A 17908-nucleotide genomic window follows, 5' to 3' on the forward strand; every position below is an offset into this window, starting at 1 on the left:
GACTGCAGATGCTGGAGATCAGAGTCGAGAATGTGGTGCTGGAAAAGCACAGCAGGTCAGGCAGCATCCGAGGAGCAGGAGAATCCACGTTTCGGGCATAAGCCCTTAATCAGGAATGAGGCTTGTGGGCTGAGAGATAAATGGGAGGAGGGGTAGGGCTGAGGAGAAGGTAGAGAAAATGAGGTCTGCAGATGCTGGAGATCAGAGATGGAAATGTGTTGCTGGAGAAGCGCAGCAGGTCAGGCAGCATCTAGGGAACAGGAGAATCGACGTTTCGGGCATAAGCCCTTAATCAGGAATGAGGCTTGTGGGCTGAGAGATAAATGGGAAGAGGGGTAGGGCTGAGGAGAAGGTAGCTGAGAATGCAATAGGTAGATGAAGGGGGGGGAGAAGGTGATAGGTCGGAGAGGAGGGTGGAGGGATAGATGGGAAAGACAATGGACAGGTCAAGAGGGCGGTGCCAAGTTGGGGGCTTGGGACTGCGATAAGGTGGTGGGAGGGGAAATGAAGAAACTGATGAAATCCATGTTAATCTCGTATGGTTACAAGATGAGGCGTTCTTCCTCCAGGCGTCGGGTGATTAGGGTTTGGCGATGGAGGCGGCCCAGGACCTGCATGACCTTGGTGAAGTGGGAGGGGGAGTTGAAGTGTTTAAGGTAAGAAAGGGAAAGTTTAAAGGAGATGTGCAAAGGAAGCTTTTTATGAAGGAGATGCCTGAAACATGCTTCCAAGAGAGATGGTAGAAGCAGATATGATAGCAGCATTTCAGACGCAATTAGACAGACCTGGAGCATTGCTGCCTCACACCACCAAGGACCCGGGTTTGATTCCACTCTCAGGGGACTGTCTGCGTGGAGCTTTCATGGTCCACTCCCATGTCTGCATGGGTTTCCTCCAGGTGTTCCAATTTTCTCCCACAGCCCAAAGATGTGCAGGCTAGGGTGGATTGGCCATGCTAAATTGTGCCATAGTGTCCAGGGATGTGCAGGCTAGGGTGGATTGGCTGTGCTAAATTGTGCCATAGTGTCCAGGGATGTGCAGGTTAGGGTGGATTGGCCGTGCTAAATTGCCCCATAGTGCCCAGGGATGTGCAGGCTAGGGTGGATTGACCGTGCTACATTGTCCCATAGTGCCCAGGGATGTGCAGGCTAGGGTGGATTGGCCGTGCTACATTGTCCCATAGTGCCCAGGGATGTGCAGGTTAGGGTGGATTGGCCGTGCTAAATTACCCCATAGTGCTCAGGGATGTGTAGGTTAGGGTGGATTGGCCATGGTAAATTGCCCTACAGTGTAGAGGATTGTGCAGGCTAGGTGGATGAGCCGTGAGAAATATTTTGTTACAGGGATAGGGTAGGGGGATGGGTCTGGCTAGGTTGCTCTTTGGCGGGCCAGTTTGGACTGGATGGGCTGAATGACCTGTTTCCACACTCGGGACTCTATGACATTTGAGCAGGTTGGGAATAGAGGGATATAGACTGCATGCAGGCAGTTGGGATTAATTTAGAATAGCAGCATGGTTGGTGCAGAGATGGTGGGCCGAAGGGCCTGTTCCTGCGCTGTGTTCTATAAGGCATTGCTTGATCAAGAGGTGATGCGAATCAGCGAGGGAAAGGTAGCAAAGGAGCAGGACCAGAGGGTCTGAATGTTTAGCAGAACTTTGGATGAGTTTATGAAGGGTGAGAATTTGGGTGAATGAACCTAGTTTACAATTTATGTGAAGATTGGTTCAAACCAACCTTTCAGTATATCAAATGCCTTAAATACTGCAACAACCAGCTTCAGAAGTGCTCTGGAGGCACGTTTTGAGAAATCATGGATGTGCTTGAAAGTTTAGTTCATGGGTCCTTCGTTGAATGAAAGAAAGTACTTTTAATCTGGGATCACAGCTTCCCATGCTTCCCCAGACCGACTGATCACAAAGCTAAGGTCATGTCCCTTCCCGATGTGGGACGCCAGGATGTGTACCCACATCTGGCTACATTGCACTTTCATAGAGTTGAATTCAAGCACACCTGAATGGTACCAATGCATGTTGATGACCGCAGTGGACAAAGAAAATATTCCTGGCATCCCATTGGTTGGGCCCAGTGGCATTGTCTTGCTTCTATTGTAGGTGGTACACACTTGTTGCTACTGTTGGAGGAGGCACTGTGTGTTGAAAGTGTTGAAGTGCCAATCAAATAAACTGCTTTTTCCTGAATGATATTGAACGTCTTGAGTCTTGTTGGAGTCGAACACATCCAGGCAAATGGGAGTACTCCATCACAGACCAGACCTGTGCCTTGGTGGTGGTGGACAGACCTTCCAGAATGCTCAGTCTCTGACTTGCTTTTGTAGCCACAGTATTTATGCAGGTGATCTAGTTCAGCCTCTGATCATTGGTAACCCCCAAGATGTTGATAGGGGCATTCAGTGCTGTAAATGTTATTGAATACCATGAGCTGATGATTCTCTCTTATTGGGGATATTCATTACGTGGCACTTGTTTGGTATAAAAGTTACCTGCCATTTATCAGACTATCCGAATGTTGTCTCAATCTTGGACTTGGGCCCCTCTAGTATCTGAGGAATTGTGAATGGTGCTAGATGTAATGCAATCATAAGGGGGCATCTCTGACCTTCTGACGAAGAGAAGGTTATTGATGAAGTCCTTCAGTTGTTGCTAAGGCTGACTGGCTATTCTTTCAGGTGTCTATAATTCACTGTCTCTATCTCTTTAACTGTACTTAGCAGGCCCTGAACTTCTGCTCTTGACATAACCCCAGCTTGTTTGTCTTCCTCAGGGGCAACAAAACCATGTTCAAAGGAAATCATTGCGCCTCGCCAAACTGCGTTCCAGTGCAGAGAAGGTGTGCTCGCTAGACCACATTGAACAGCATCGCCTTGGATCCAATAGCATTAAAGCAGGTACAGGAATATGACAGAAATGAGTGTTCGGTGGATCAGTAGCAGAGCCATAGGATTCAATCATGACCCAATCCATCATGACCCAAATACCTTCCTCAGCAAAAACTCTTATCTCTGGCTGCGTTCCCTTAAGAATCAACCAGTTCCCAGCTCTTGTGTGCAACCTTGCATCCGCCTGAGCTCAACTGAAACCTTGCTTCCTGCATCTTAACCACCACCTGCAAGTTCCCCTCCAGTCAACATATCATCCTGATTGAAACAAGATTCCCGTGGGTTAACTGTGACTGCACTGAAATCCTGGAACATCTCCCAAAACCCAGTCAATGAAATTGCAGTACATGGGTTGCAACAGGTTCATGGTTCACTCTCCTTGTCAGCGAACCCCTCCCATCCACACATCGCATGAAAGAATGGATTTTAAAAGGAGAGTCTCATTCACCTGTCAGCCCAGTGCTCACTGCCTACATTGACTCTACACAACAACAGGTGTATTGATCCTGGCTGGTAGTACTGGGCAAGTTGGACCCAACAGGTCACCCTGGTGTAATGATCATGGGTTTAACTTTTTGCATTTGGTTACATTGCAGGTTAGTCCCAGCATTTTTATTTACACAACGCTGCCTCAGTTCTTTTAAGACAAGAACACGCATTTATCATAGAAAAGAGAGGAAACAAAACTGTTTCTATGTGTGCTAATTTGAAAAGATCTTTATATATACAGCAGAACCTAACTGTAACCTTTTTGTCAGCAGTATCCTTTTCAGATACTCAATCCCAGTGAAATATCACTCCTATCTTCTTTAATTTCCTAATTAAGTCATAACCTTGTACGCCTTGCTCTGTTTAATCACTCTGTATATCCTTGTATGTTATGAACTGCCTGTACTGGTCTCAAAACAAAACTTTTCATTGTACGCATCACAACAGTAAATCACATCAGATCAAACTCTTTCCAGTTTTCCTTCTTGGAATGCTACAACAGTTGTAAGACTTCTTCCCAGGTCTGATGGTCCAAATCTCTGTTTAGTTATACACAAACTCACATGGCCAGGAGATTTCACAAACTAACCAGTCCCTTGTGCTAGGGTGAAACTGTCTCCAAATTGAAAACTTTTGATTCCTCGATGAGCTTTAAACGAAATCTTGATTCTTCTGAACTTAACACAAACTCAATCACCTGCATCTCCTGATCATTTGTTTTTATCTTTATGTCGTGAAATTAGCAGTGCAAATATTTCCCCGCTTAACACAATCTGATTCAGTAATGGATAAATCACATGCTTTGTCAGAAATTGTTCATAGGACACGTTTCAAAATGACTTTCTGACCAATTTTAAAACTGAAGTTACCTTCACAAATCTGAAACCTAAACTTCTCTACCTCAAATTTAAAAAAACGCATTGCCAAATGATGTTTTCACTTTGATTAGACACCTCTGTTTAAAGGTTCGTAGCCATTCAACTACACCCCTCCACCCTCATATCGCTAACCCCCAAATCCTACAGTCCTTGCTATCTCTGTCTCCTCTTCCTGCCCCTGCAACCATCTGAGTTCTCCCCTCTCTTCCAATTCTAGCTTGTGATCATCTCCCAATTTCTGACCCAGTTGAACCTTTAGCTGCCTGGGCCCCAAGCTCTGGAATGTCATTCCTCTAATTCTCTCCTTTACCTTTATGATGCTGCTTAACCTCTGCTTCTTTGACCAAATTTTTGGTGTCAAAGGTTTGCGTAGCTTTTTGGTGCACCTTATTACTTTAAATGTATTACATCAGCGGTTTCTTTGTCAAGCAGACTGATAGTTGCCCATTCTCCATCGATTATTCTCTCTCTCTCTCTCTCTCTCTCTCTCTCTCTCTGTCCCCCCCCCCAACCACCATCACCCTGTCTTTCCCCCTTCTTCACTTGTCGGAGGCTGAGGGGTGACCTTACAGAGGTTTACAAAATTATGAGGGGCATGGATAGGATAAATAGGCAAAGTCTTTTCCCTGGGCTCGGGGAGTCCAGAACTAGAGGGGGTAGGTTTAGGGTGAGAGCGGAAAGATATAAAAGAGACCTACGAGGCAATGTTTCCACACCCAGGATGGTATGTGTATGGAATAAGCTGCCAGAGGAAGCGGTGGAGGCTGGTACAATTGCAACATTTAAAAGGCATTTGGATGGGTATATGAATAGGAAGGGTTTGGGGGGATATGGGCCTGGTGCTGGCAGGTGGGACTAGATTGGTTTGGGATATCTGGTCGGCATGGACGGGTTAGACCGAAGGGTCTGTTTCCATGCTGTACAACCCTATGAGTCTATGTTGTTACCAATGTTTTAAGAAGGCAAGTATAGCAAACTTGCAGTCCAGACGCAGTCGCTTCAGCTCTGACTGAGTTCATTCATTGTTTCTTTTGATGGCAAGTAGATTTGAGCATTTTTCTAACATTAAATTCACATCGGAGATTCTGGGTTCAGCTCAACAGCAGAATATTGCATCATGTAACATGGAAATAGGCCCTTCAGCCTAACTTGCCCACGCCACCCAGTTTTCATAGTTAATCTAGCCTTATTTGCCTGCGTTTGGTCCGTATTCCTCCATAGTTATCCCATCCATGAACCTGTCCAAATATTTCTTAAATGACAAAATTATACTCACCTCCACCACTACCTCTGGCAGCCTGTTCCAGACACTCGCCACGCTGTGTGTGTAGAAATTGCTCCTCTGGACCCTTTTGTATCTCTCCCCTCTTAACTTTAACCCATATTTCTCTCGTTTTAGACTCCCCTACCATGGGGAATAGCTGTTGGCGATGTACCTTTTCTGTGCCTCTCATGATTTTGTAGACCTCTGTGAGATCACCCCTCAGTCAGCGGTGGAGCAGTGTTGCGAGGGAGATCATGCATCATCTGATCTTATGGGAGTATTCACTGGGCTGGGAGTTCAAACTTTTTTTTTAGATGACTTAGTGTGGAAACAGGCCCTTCGGCCCAACAAGTCCACACGCACTGTTTGGACATGTAGGGTCCTTAGGCTTGTTACAGAATGGCTGCTTTTGTCAAATTTAAATGCTGTCCAGATCAGTTAAAATGAACCTTTTCGTTTTGATCCAGTTTTTGTTTGTCTGACGGGGACCTTGTTTTGTCAACAAAGGGGAAAGCGTGGACACGGGTTGCAAGCCCGATGTGTCTGAGTCAAGTGAGATGCAGCAGGCGCCAGACGATCATGGCGGCGATGAGGAGGGGCTTGAAACCAGGAAGGTTACACAAGCAGTTGTGGAAATGGACAATGAAGAGGTAATATGAGGGCAACTGCTGCTACGGACATTGGTCACCCTGCGTTGCGAAGAATGTTAGTTTTATGTTATCATTATGTGCTTCCTCTGAAAAGCATCTGAGTGACTGGCCTCTTGATGGATCTGCAGTCTGAATTGAATTTAATTTCCTCTCTTCCCGTTTAAAAAGCATGCAGGGTTCCCACTCTTGTATACCCCAGTGTAGCACCCTTGAGGACTTATTGCACAAGGATTCTATCTCAAGATGTATCCTCGTCGTCAATTCTTTGTATATTCTAACAATTCGTAGGTGATCTACAATGGGGCAGATAGTGATGTAGTGGTAATGTCACCAGGTGAGTAATCTGGAGACGCAGGCTAATCTCCTGAGGCATAAGTTCAAATCCCACCATAGCAGATGGTCTCATACAAATTCACTTATTAAGTCGGGGAGTATAAAGCTTGTAATGGTAACCGTATTGTCATAAAAGTCATCTGATTCACTTTAGGGAAAGAAATATACTGTCCTTGCCTGATCTGGCCTACACGTGACTCCAGACCCAGAATGATGCGGCTGACTCTTAAATGCTCTTTGAAGTGGACTTAGCAAGCCACACAGTTCGAGAGCATTTTGGGATGGGCTACAATCACAGTTCTTGCCAGCACCATCCACCGCACCACCCCCCACCCAACAAAAGAATTCGTAAAAACTACCATCTTGTGTCTAATATGCCAGTGTTGGTTTGTTTTGATCTATTTATATTCATTCATGCATGATGTTGCCTTCAGGGTCAAATTCTGGAGCAATCGTCCTGTGATACTGGCTCTTTGCCCGAGCCAGGGTGTTTGTCAGTCCAGGACGCATGTAGAAGTTCAGCACAAAGTAACAACGACACAGGTAAGAATCATAGAATCCCTACAGTGTGGAAACAGCCCGTTCGGTCCAACAAGTCAGCAATGTGTTACTCTCTTCAGCGAAACCTCTTTCCCTTGAGATTGTTGAACTCGCTACCACAGGAGGGGTTGAGGCAGATAGTGTAGATGCTTACAGGCAAACTGGATAAGCACAAGGGAGAACGGAGCAGGAGGATTTGCTAGAAGGAAAACGAACACTGGCCTAGACCAGATGGGTTGAATGGCCTGTCTGCACTTTCAATTCTGAGTAACCCCTTGAGCCTGTTCCTCCTTTATAAAGTCGATAGCACAGAAACAGACCCTTTGGTCCAACTCGTCCATGCCAACCAGATATCCTAAATTAATCTAATCCCATTTGCCAGCATTTGGCCCATATCCTTCTAATCTCCTCCTATTCATATACCCAATTGTATCCGCCTCCACCACTTTTTCTAGCAGATCATTCCATACACGGACCACCCTCTTCAAGAATAAGTTGCCCCTTAGATCCCTTTTAAATCTTGCCTCTCTTACCTTAAACCTACACCCTCTAGTTTTGGACTCTCTACCCTGGGGAAAAGACTTTGGCACTTCACCCTATATATGCCACGCAGCTTCTGACACTCCATACACACTCACTCACACGCTTTCTTTGTCACAAACTCTCTCTCTCACACGCTATCACTCTGTCTCTCACACAGTCTCTCTCTCTCTGTCTCTCACGCGCAATCTCTCTCTCTCACGCAGTCTCTCTCTCTCTCACGCAGTCTCTCTCTCTCTCACGCAGTCTCTCTCTCTCTCTCACGCAGTCTCTCTCTCTCTCTCACGCAGTCTCTCTCTCTCTCTCACGCAGTCTCTCTCTCTCTCTCACGCAGTCTCTCTCTCTCTCTCTCACGCAGTCTCTCTCTCTCTCTCACGCAGTCTCTCTCTCTCTCTCACGCAGTCTCTCTCTCTCTCTCACGCAGTCTCTCTCTCTCTCTCACGCAGTCTCTCTCTCTCTCTCACGCAGTCTCTCTCTCTCTCACGCAGTCTCTCTCTCTCTCTCTCACGCAATCTCTCTCTCTCTCTCACGCAGTCTCTCTCTCTCTCTCACGCAGTCTCTCTCTCTCTCTCTCTCACGCAGTCTCTCTCTCTCTCTCTCTCTCACGCAGTCTCTCTCTCTCTCTCACGCAGTCTCTCTCTCTCTCACGCAGTCTCTCTCTCTCTCTCTCACGCAGTCTCTCTCTCTCTCTCACGCAGTCTCTCTCTCTCTCTCACGCAGTCTCTCTCTCTCTCTCTCACGCAGTCTCTCTCTCTCTCTCACGCAGTCTCTCTCTCTCTCTCACGCAGTCTCTCTCTCTCTCTCACGCAGTCTCTCTCTCTCTCTCACGCAGTCTCTCTCTCTCTCTCACGCAGTCTCTCTCTCTCTCTCACGCAGTCTCTCTCTCTCTCTCATACACAGTCTCTCTCTCACACACTCTCTGGCTCTCTTTCATGCAGTCTCTCTCTCTCTCGCTCTCTCACGCTCTCTCTCACGCTTTCTCTCACGCTCTTTCTCGCTCTCTCTCGCTAGCTCTCTCAAGCTTACTCTTCCCACCCCCCCCCCCCCCCCCACACTCACTCTCTCCCTGTCACGCATGCACACACAGACGGCCCTCCCCTGTGTACATCACCCACCCTAAACAGTGCCAGCTGATGAGCAGCAGTGTCTCAGCTGTGGCCAGGCTCAGTGACTGCATGGCGATGGGGATTCCATGGCATGGGTGCGGAGGTTATCCCCAGCCCCCTGGTCGGCTCTGGCTCTGGCTCGAGTGCAGTGGTCGCACAAACCTTAGCGCTGTGGCTGGGGGAGTCTGGAGCTAGGCCCATGAACTGGCTCCAGTTTGTATGCAGCGGTCGTGGAAGCACCACAGAGGTGGAGCTCATAATGGAGACCTTGAATCCCATTGCAGAGACCCCACAGCCTGTAAGGAGGAGGAGGGGAGGCCACCTTGTAGGAAACATAAAGATAAACTCTATTGCATGACTGTCTTGCATTATATTCTGTTTCAAGATGTACCGGAGCGTGGTGCCACTAAACTTCACTTTGTAATTGGCATGACAATATCTAACCTCATCTCATATTTTCATCCTTTTTAGCACAGGAGCCGGATGTTGGGATTATGACACCTAAAGCCAGTTGTGTCGACAAGGAAATGCAGACGGTGACTTCGATGTTTGTTGTAATGACTCCAAAGACTGAAGACCTAGATATGCAGGCAAGGATTGTAATGTTACCACTGTCATCAAACTTTCCATTAACAAAAAGAATATGCTTATTACTTAATCAGAGGAAAGGGTTGGATGCAATTTATTACCAGCAAGACCTGGGCAGTATCCAGGCTTGGGCGGTCACGTAGCAAGTGCTGCTTCCTGCATGTAAATGGCACAAATGACCATCTCCATCAAGGGGATTACCATCACTGAATATCCCGCTGCCTATATCGGGAGAATGGGGTTGAGAAACTTACCAGCCATGATTGAATAGCAGAGCAGACTCGATGGGCTGAATGGCCTAATTTCTGCTCCTGTGTCTTGTGGTCTGATGGAAATGCAGGGTTACAGGAATGGGGTGGGTCTGGGTGGGATGCTGTTCCAAAGATGTGCAGATTAGGTGAATTGGCCATGCTAAATTACCCATAGTGTTTATGGGTGTGTAGATTAGGTGCATTAATCATGGGAAATGTAAAGTAATAGGGTAAGGGAATGGGTTACTCCTCAGAGGGTTGGTGTCGACTTGTTGAGCCAAATGACCTGTTTCCACACACAGTAGGGATTCTATGATTCTTTCGATATCCTGGGGGTTAACATTGACCTGAAACTGAAATGGACTAGCCATATAAATACTGTGGCTGCAAGAACAAGTCAGAGGCTGGGGCTTCTACAGCAAGTAATCTACCTCCTGACTCCCTAAAGCCTATCCACCACCTACAAGGCACAAGTCAGCAGTATGATGGAATACTCACCTGAATGACTGCAGCACCAACAACACTCGAGAAGCTCAGTGCCATCCAGGACAAAGCAAACTAGTGATCAATTCCCTATCTATCGCCTCCAGCTTTCATTCTCTGCACCATTCTTGACGTACAGTAGCAGCAGTGTGCACCATCTTCAAAATGCACAGGTCCCTTGTCACTGCAAGCCATGATATTGTCCAGGTCTTGCTTCAATATCTGAGGAATTGTGAATGGTGCTGAACATTGTGCAATATTCAGTGAACATCCCCACTCCTGACCTTATGTTGGACAGAAGTAAAAATTGATGGAGCAGCTGAAGATGGTTGATCCTAGAACACTACCTTGAGGAATTCCTGCAAAAATGTCCTGGAGCTGAGATAACTGATTTCCAATAACCACAGCCATCTTCCTAGGTGTCAGGTAGAACTCCAATGTGAAGTGTTTGTCCTCTGATACTCATTGATTGCAGTTTTGCTATGAGTCCTTGATGCCATAGTCGGTTAAATAAGGCCTTTATGTCAGGGGCAGGTCTTCATATCAGAGGCTGTCATTCTCACCTCATCTCTGCAACTTCTAATGAGGTTAGAAGCTAAGTGGCTCTGGTGGAACCCAAACTGGACATCACTGAGCAGGTTATCGCTGAGCAGGTGCTGCTTGATAGCACTGTTGATGACACCTTCCATCACCTAACTGATAATCAAGAGTTAACTGATGGGGTGCTAATTAGTCGGGTTAGATTTATCCTGCTTTTTGCGTACAGGACATAGCTAGGCGATTTTCCATATTGTTGTGTAGATGCCAGTGTTGTAACTGTACTAGAACTTTTTGTCCATGAAAGTGGCAAGTTCTGGAGCACAGGTCTTCAATATTATTGCTGGAATGTTGTCAGGACCAGTAGCCTTTGCCTCCAAACGTTTCTTGATTTCATGTGGAATACTTTGAATTGGCTGAAGACTGGTATCCTGGGGATCATTGAAGGAGACCAAGATTGACACCCACTTGGCACTTCTGGCTGAAGACTGCTGCAACTGCTTCAGCCTTATCTTTTGCGCTCATGTGCTGGACTCTTCTATCATTGAGGACAGGGATATTTGTGGAACCTCCTCCTCCAGTGAGTTGTTTAATTAACCATCATTCATGACTGGTTGAAGCAGGACTACAGAGATTAAATCTGATCCTTTGGTTGTGAGATCGCTTTGCTCTTTCTATCACTAGCTGCTTTAGCTGTCTGGCAGGCAAGTAGTCCTGTTTGGTAACTTCACCAAGTTGACACCTTATTTTTAAGTGTTCCTGGTGCTGCTCCTGGTATGCCCTCCCACACTCTCCATTGAACCAAGGTTGATTCCTTGTCTTGATGATAATGGTTGAGTGGGGCATATACCTGACCATGAGGGTGGAGAACAATTCTGTTGTTGCTTATAGCTCACATTACCTCATGGATGCCTAAGCTTGTGCTGCTAGATCTGTTTGAAGTCTGTCCCATTTAGCATAGTGACAGTGCCACATGACACGATGGAGGGTATTCTCAATGTGAAGGTGAGAATTTGTCCTGGATAGATGCATCTGCAGCCAGCAGATTGGTAAGGATGAGGTCAAGTATGTTTTTCTGTTTTGCTGGTTCCCTCACTATCTGTTGTAGACCCAGTGTAGCAGCTATGTCCTTCAGAAGCTGACCAGCGATCAGTAGAGCTGCTGCCAAGCCACTCATGGTGGTTGGCATTGAAATCCTCCACCCAGAGCACATTTTATGCTCTTGCCACCCTCAGTGCTTTCTCCGAGTGTTGCTCAATGTGAAAGAGTATTGATTCATCTGCGAAAGGATGGGATGTATGTGGTAATCAGCAAGTTTCTTTGCCCTGAAGTCATGAAACTTCATGGGGTGCAAAGTCAGTGTTGAGGACGACCAACTGTATACCACTGTGCTGCCACCGCTGCTAGGTCTGTCCTGCCAATGGGACAGGATTTTACAGGGTGGTGACGATGGTGTCTGGGACATTGTAAGGTATACGTTCGTGACTATGACTATGTCTGGCTGTTGCTTGACTAGTCTGTGGGACAGCACTCCCAATTTTGGCACTAGCTCCCAGATGTTAGTAAAGAGGACTTTGCAGTGTGGACGGGGTTGATTCTGCCATTGTCTTTTCAGTGGCTAGGTCAATGCCAGATGGTCGGTCCAGTTTCATTGCTTAGTTGAGACTTTGCAGTAGTTGATATAACCAAGTGGCTTGCTGGACCATTTCAAAGGGCAGTTGAGAGTCAATCTCATTACTATGGGTCTGGAGTCACGTGGAGGCCTGACCAGGTTAGGATGACAGATTTCCTTTCCTGAAGGACATTAGTGAGCCAGATCGGTTTTTTTCAACAAACGACAGTGGTTTCACAGTCATCAGTAAATTCTTAATTACAGATATATTTTAATTGAATTCAAATTTGACCATCTGCCATGGAGGGACCCTGGGTCCCCAGGACATTAGCTGAGGTGTCTGGATTAATGGGTTAGCGATGATATCACTAGGCCATCCCCTCCCTGTTTATCTATTACCACTACCCCAGCACCTTTGCCCCCACATCCTATCTACATTGCAATGGCAGCAGCGGAGTAGAGGTGTCCAAGCCATGATCTTGTCCATTCTGTCTGCTTTTCCTTTTTCCTTATTCTTTACTTGTTTTTTTTCCTCTTTTTAAAGTTTTTTTACACACCTTCTGGAGGGAGCTTGGTCCTGGAGGCAGCAGCATAGCGTTGCAGCAGCTGGAGCCCTGTGTGAGCCCAGATGCTGGTCAGTGGCAGTGCGGCAGTCAGCAGCAAAGCAGCTGGCAAGCCCGAGTGGAACCAGCATGGATGAAAGTGTGCCCAAAGTGGATGAAAGAATGCCCTGCACAGGTGAAAGTGTGCCCAGCATCTCAGATGCTACCTGACCTGCTATGCTTTTCCAGCATCACACTTTTCGACTGACTCTCCAGCACGTGCAGTTCTCACCTCCTCCTATTCGGTGAAAGAGGGGTCAACGTGGGGGAGAGCGAGCCCTTGTGGGGAAAGCCCAGCATGGAGTGCCTGCAGGCCCGTGGCCTAGGAACAGGCAGTAATGTTAAACTTTTAACTTTATTTCTTTATTTTTGTACTTTATACTACAAAAAACTGTGTTAATGAACCTTCCAACTTATTTCTTTATTCTTTTCTATTTCTGCACCCAGATACCTTTGTACCTAAGATGGCGCCCAGAATGGCGACATTGCACATGTAACAATAAAACCTAATTCTAAATCTAATTAATCCCAGGGATAGCGGGTCAGTTCATGATCAAGAACCAAGTGGCATCCTCCTGCTACATTTATTTCCAGATTTTGCAGTCTTTTTTTAACCTAATGAGCTTTCTGTGCTTTAATCATTTAGTTTGCATTGGGTATACTAGGGTGCCAAAAACTACGGTCAATGGCTCTTGGTAAGTGGCAGTATGTGCCAACTGGCACCCCTCCACAGATGGTATCCAGCTTACTAGCAGGGAGTGGTTATTTTGTTAATATTTTAATTTTGTTATTATTGTATTATTTAATACTGTTCATGAGTTTGTGTCCCTTTATGTATAAATAAAGTTGGTGGTGGGGGAGAAATGGACGTTTTAGGCCTCCCACCGCAGGGGGCGCAATCCTATCCTCGGCTGGAACCCGAAACAAAGGCTTAGTAACCCGTTTATAAAATCTTCAACACAATCACCAAAGGAAATCATAGCAGCAGGAAAAGAGGCCTTACCTCCTCCTCCTCCCGGGACCCGCAAAGCAAATACAGGCGAGCGGTGTGCCTTCGGATTCCGTCTTGTAACCACCCCCCCCCCCCCCCCCGCACAAAGATGGCGCTGAGGGGCGCCCAACGGTCGGAGGGGAAAATGGCCGGCCTCCAGCGCCGCCCGTCGCCCCTAACAAAGATGGAGCCCCGCACCCAGCGGAAACGGAGCGGTGATCGGCGCCCGCCTGCCCCTAACAAAGATGGCGCAGCGGGTCACGTCCGTCAGTGGTGGAACTGGTTTACCTCTGACCCTTGACCTGGGGTTGTTTGAGAAGAGAAGCGGAGCCTTTCGTCGCCTGGATGAAGAAGATGGTGAGTGAGCGAGAGATGGTACATGCTCAGGTTGTGGTTCTGTTACCACCGCCTCGGGTAGTTTCTCTTTAAAAGACTGATAGCCGCGCACTTTGCGCCAATTGGCGATGTGACCGAGCTTCCTGATGTGCCACAAAAGGGACGTTGAGAGAGGTTTGCATTGAGATAGCACCATTCATATCCCTGCATTCTCACTTTGAAGAGGTGATAAAGTTGATTGATGGGGGAAGGGCTGGAGATGTCACATGCATGGACTTCAGGAAGGCTCCCCATGGTAGGCTAATGGAGAAAGTGAAGTTGCATGGGGTCCAGGGTGTAGTAACTAGATGGATAGAAAACTGGCTTGGCAAAGGAGACAGAGAGTAGTAGTGGAAGGGAGTTTCTTGAAATATAGAACTGTGACCAGTGGTGTTCCACAGGGATCCGTGCTGGGACCACTTGTTCGTAATCTGGAGGCAGCTGGCCTGATTAGCAAATTTAGATTAGATTAGATTACTTACAGTGTGGAAACAGGCCCTTCGGCTCAACAAGTCCACACCGACCCGCCGAAGCGCAGCCCACCCAGACCCACTCCCCGACATTTTTCCCTTCACCTAACACTATAGGACAATTTAATATGGCCAATTCACCTGACCTGCACATCTTTGGACTGTGGGAGGAAACCGGAGCACCTAGAGGAAACCCACACAGACACGGGGAGAATGTGCAAACTCCACACAGTCGGTTGCCTGAGGTGGGAATTGAATCCGGGTCTCTGACGCTGTGAGGCAGCAGTGCTAACCACTGTGCTGCCCATCTGTGCCACCATGCCACCCAGCTGACACGAAGATTGATTAGGTAAAAACAAGGACTGCAGATGCAGGAAACCAGAGTCTAGATTAGAGTGGTGCTGGAAAAGCACAGTAGGTCAGGCAGCATCCGAGGAGCAGGAAAATCAATGTTTCGTGCAAAAGCCCTTCATCAGGAATAGCGATCTTGCCTGAAACATTGATTTTCCTGCTCCTCAGATGCTGCCTGACCTGCTGTGCTTTTCCAGCACCACTCTAATCTAGACTAAGATTGATTGATTTGATTAGATTAGATTAGATTAGATTCTCTACAGTGTGGAAACAGGCCCTTCGGCCCAACAAGTCCATACTGACCCTCCGAAGAGTAACCAACCCAGACCCAATTCCCTCTGACTAACGCACCTAACACTTTGGGCAATTTAGCACAGCCAATTCACCTGACCTGCACATCTTTGGTGGAGTAGCAGATAGTGAAGGGGACTGTCAGAGTATGCAGCAGAATATAGATAGATAGATTGGAGAGTTGGGCGGAGAAATGGCAGATGGAGTTCAAACAAGGCAAATGTGAGGTGATGCATTTTGGGAGATCCAATTCTAGGACGAACTATGTTAAATGGAAAGAGCATTAGAAAGACGGAGGTTGAGGGGGGACCTGATTGAGGTCCAGAAAATCATGAGAGGTATAGATAGGGTGGATAGCAAGAAGCTTTCTCCCAGAGTAGGGGACTCAATTACTAGGGGTCATGAGTTCAAGGTGAGAGGGGAAAGGTTTAAGGGAAATATGCATGGAAAGTTCTTTATGCAGAGGGTGGTGGTTAGGGAATGCAATGCCAACGGAGGTGGACATGATAGTTCATTTAAGATGTATCAAGACAGAAACATGAATGGGCAGGGAGCAGAGGGATAAAGATCCTTAGAAAATAGGCGATAGGTTTAGGCAGAGGATCTGGATCGGTGCAGGCTTGGAGGGCAGAAGGGCTGTTCATGTGCTGTAATGTTCTTTGTTCTGTTCTGGAGTACTGCGTGTAGTCTGGTCACCCTGCTGTAGGAAGGGTATTATTAAAACTGGAGGGGGTTCAGAAAAGATTTACCAGGGTGCTGCCCGGAGTTTGAGATATAAAAATACACTGGAAAGGTTGGGACCTTTTTTTCACTCGTGCGTCGGAGGTTGCTGGGGTGACCTAATTGATGTTTATAAAAATCATGAAAGGTACAGATAAGGGCAAGGGACTTTTCCTGAGAGTGGGGGAGTTCAAAACAAGGGATTTATTTTTAAGGTGCAAGGTGAAAGATTTGAAAAGGATACAAGGGACAACGTTTTTAACTGTGTGTGGAGTGAACTGTCAAAGGAGGTGAGGGATGCAGGTACAGTGAAAACACTTAATAGACACGGTTTGTGTAAAGATTTGTAGCTTGGGTGCCAGTTGTGGGTATGTTCGCCGAGCTGGGATGTTGATTTGCAGATGTTTCATCCCTTGTCTAGGTGACCTTTTCAGTGCTCTGGAGTCTCCTGTGAAGCGCTGCTCTACTGTGTCTTCTGGAATTTATTTAGTTCCATTTCTGCTGCTTTCGGTTGGGTAGAAAGGGAGTGGTGGTGGAGGAGGCCCAGGACCTGCATGTCCTCAGCAAAATGGGAGGGGGAAAGCCTGTGCCCACAACTCTCCCCCCGCCCCAGCCCCCCACCTCTGTCCAAGGCCTCAAAGGAGCCTCACATCCATAAAAGTTTCACCTGCCATGTCATTTACTTTATCCGTTGCTCCCGATGCAGTCTCCTCTACATTGGGGATTCAGGACGCCTACTCACAGATGGCTTCAGAGAACATCTCTGGGATACCCACACCAACCAACTTCACTGCCCCGTGGTCGAACACTTCAACTCCCCCTCCCATACTGCCAAGGACATGCAGGTCCTGGGCCTCCTCCATTGCCACTCCCTTTCCACCCAAAGCCTGGATGAAGAATGCCTCATCTTCTGCCTCGGAACACTCCCCCCACCTTATCCCAGTTCCAACCTTCCAGCTCAGCACCGTCCTCATGACCTGTCTCATCCGTCCATCTTCCTTCCCACCTATCTGCACCATACCCCCCTCACCCCCCCCGACCTATCATCTTTACCCCCACCTCCATCCAACTATTGCGACAAAGTGGCTCAGTGGTTAGCACTGCTGCCTCATTGCGCCAGGGATCCGGGTTCAATTCCCATCTCGGGCAACTGTCTGTGTGGCGTTTGCACATTCTCCCCATGTCTGCGTGGGTTTCCTCCGGGTGCTCCGGTTTCTTCCCACAGTCCAAAGATGTGCAGGTCAGGTGAACTGGCCGTGCTAAATTGCCCGTAGTGTTCGATACATTCGTCAGGGGTAAATGTCGGGGAATACGTCTGGGTAGGTTGCTCTTTGGAGGGTCGATGTAAACTTGTCAGGCCGAAGGGCCTGCTTCCATACCGTAGGAAATCTAATCTAAAATATGCTATCTAAATATGGGTTGTTGTTAGGGAAGCCAATCTCGAGTGCATTACCTCCTTTAGCCAGGAGAGAGATTGGATTCTAAGCCACCGTTTTGAGTTTCACCTCTTCAGGTGCTTTGCTTGATTTGACACTAAATTCCGTGAATTTCCGTGCAGGCCAGCAGAAGGAAGACGTTGCGGAGCAGGGTTTCTCTGAGCTCATCGGAACAGGAGGCACAGCTGGACAAAGAGCCAAAAACTCAGCCAAAGTCACAGCAGGTAAATTTGAGGCCCACTCTGGTTATACCCTCTGCTACGCTGCATGGCGTTGCGCAGCTTTGTACTGGTTCCTGATGGTTCAGCTGTATGGTGAGTCTGGAAACGGCTTGTTGGTTTTTAGACTGAATCATGGCCCTTTAAACTGCACACTCAGTCTGCCTGTTGCAGACAGGCTGAGAGTGACCTGGTGTTTGGTCAGTGAGCAATCCAAGAATGAGATTTACAAAAGTGGTTCACTGAGGGATCAGAGATAGGTGGATGGACCAGAGAAGCTGTTAA

The 17908-nt window shown here is 47.4% G+C and overlaps 1 protein-coding gene across 16 annotated transcripts in view; it reads left to right on the forward strand.

Moving 5' to 3' along the window:
* LOC122544342 (uncharacterized) overlaps positions 1-17908 on the forward strand; it is a 126719-nt gene that overhangs the window by 21939 nt on the left and 86872 nt on the right. For 15 of the 16 annotated variants that reach the window (XM_087982773.1, XM_087982779.1, XM_087982767.1 and 12 more), the window contains 5 exons: positions 2784-2907; positions 6037-6179; positions 6947-7055; positions 9170-9297; positions 17528-17629. In XM_087982773.1, coding sequence (XP_087838899.1) covers positions 2784-2907; positions 6037-6179; positions 6947-7055; positions 9170-9297; positions 17528-17629 — 606 coding nt within the window. The remainder of the gene's footprint in view (positions 1-2783; positions 2908-6036; positions 6180-6946; positions 7056-9169; positions 9298-17527; positions 17630-17908) is intronic. The other variant, XM_087982769.1, reaches the window with a different exon arrangement.

The sequence above is a fragment of the Chiloscyllium plagiosum genome, unplaced genomic scaffold, assembly GCF_037043375.1.
Source record: "Chiloscyllium plagiosum isolate Xiang-an unplaced genomic scaffold, Cpla_swu_hap1 HiC_scaffold_44, whole genome shotgun sequence".
Lineage (NCBI taxonomy): Eukaryota > Metazoa > Chordata > Chondrichthyes > Orectolobiformes > Hemiscylliidae > Chiloscyllium > Chiloscyllium plagiosum.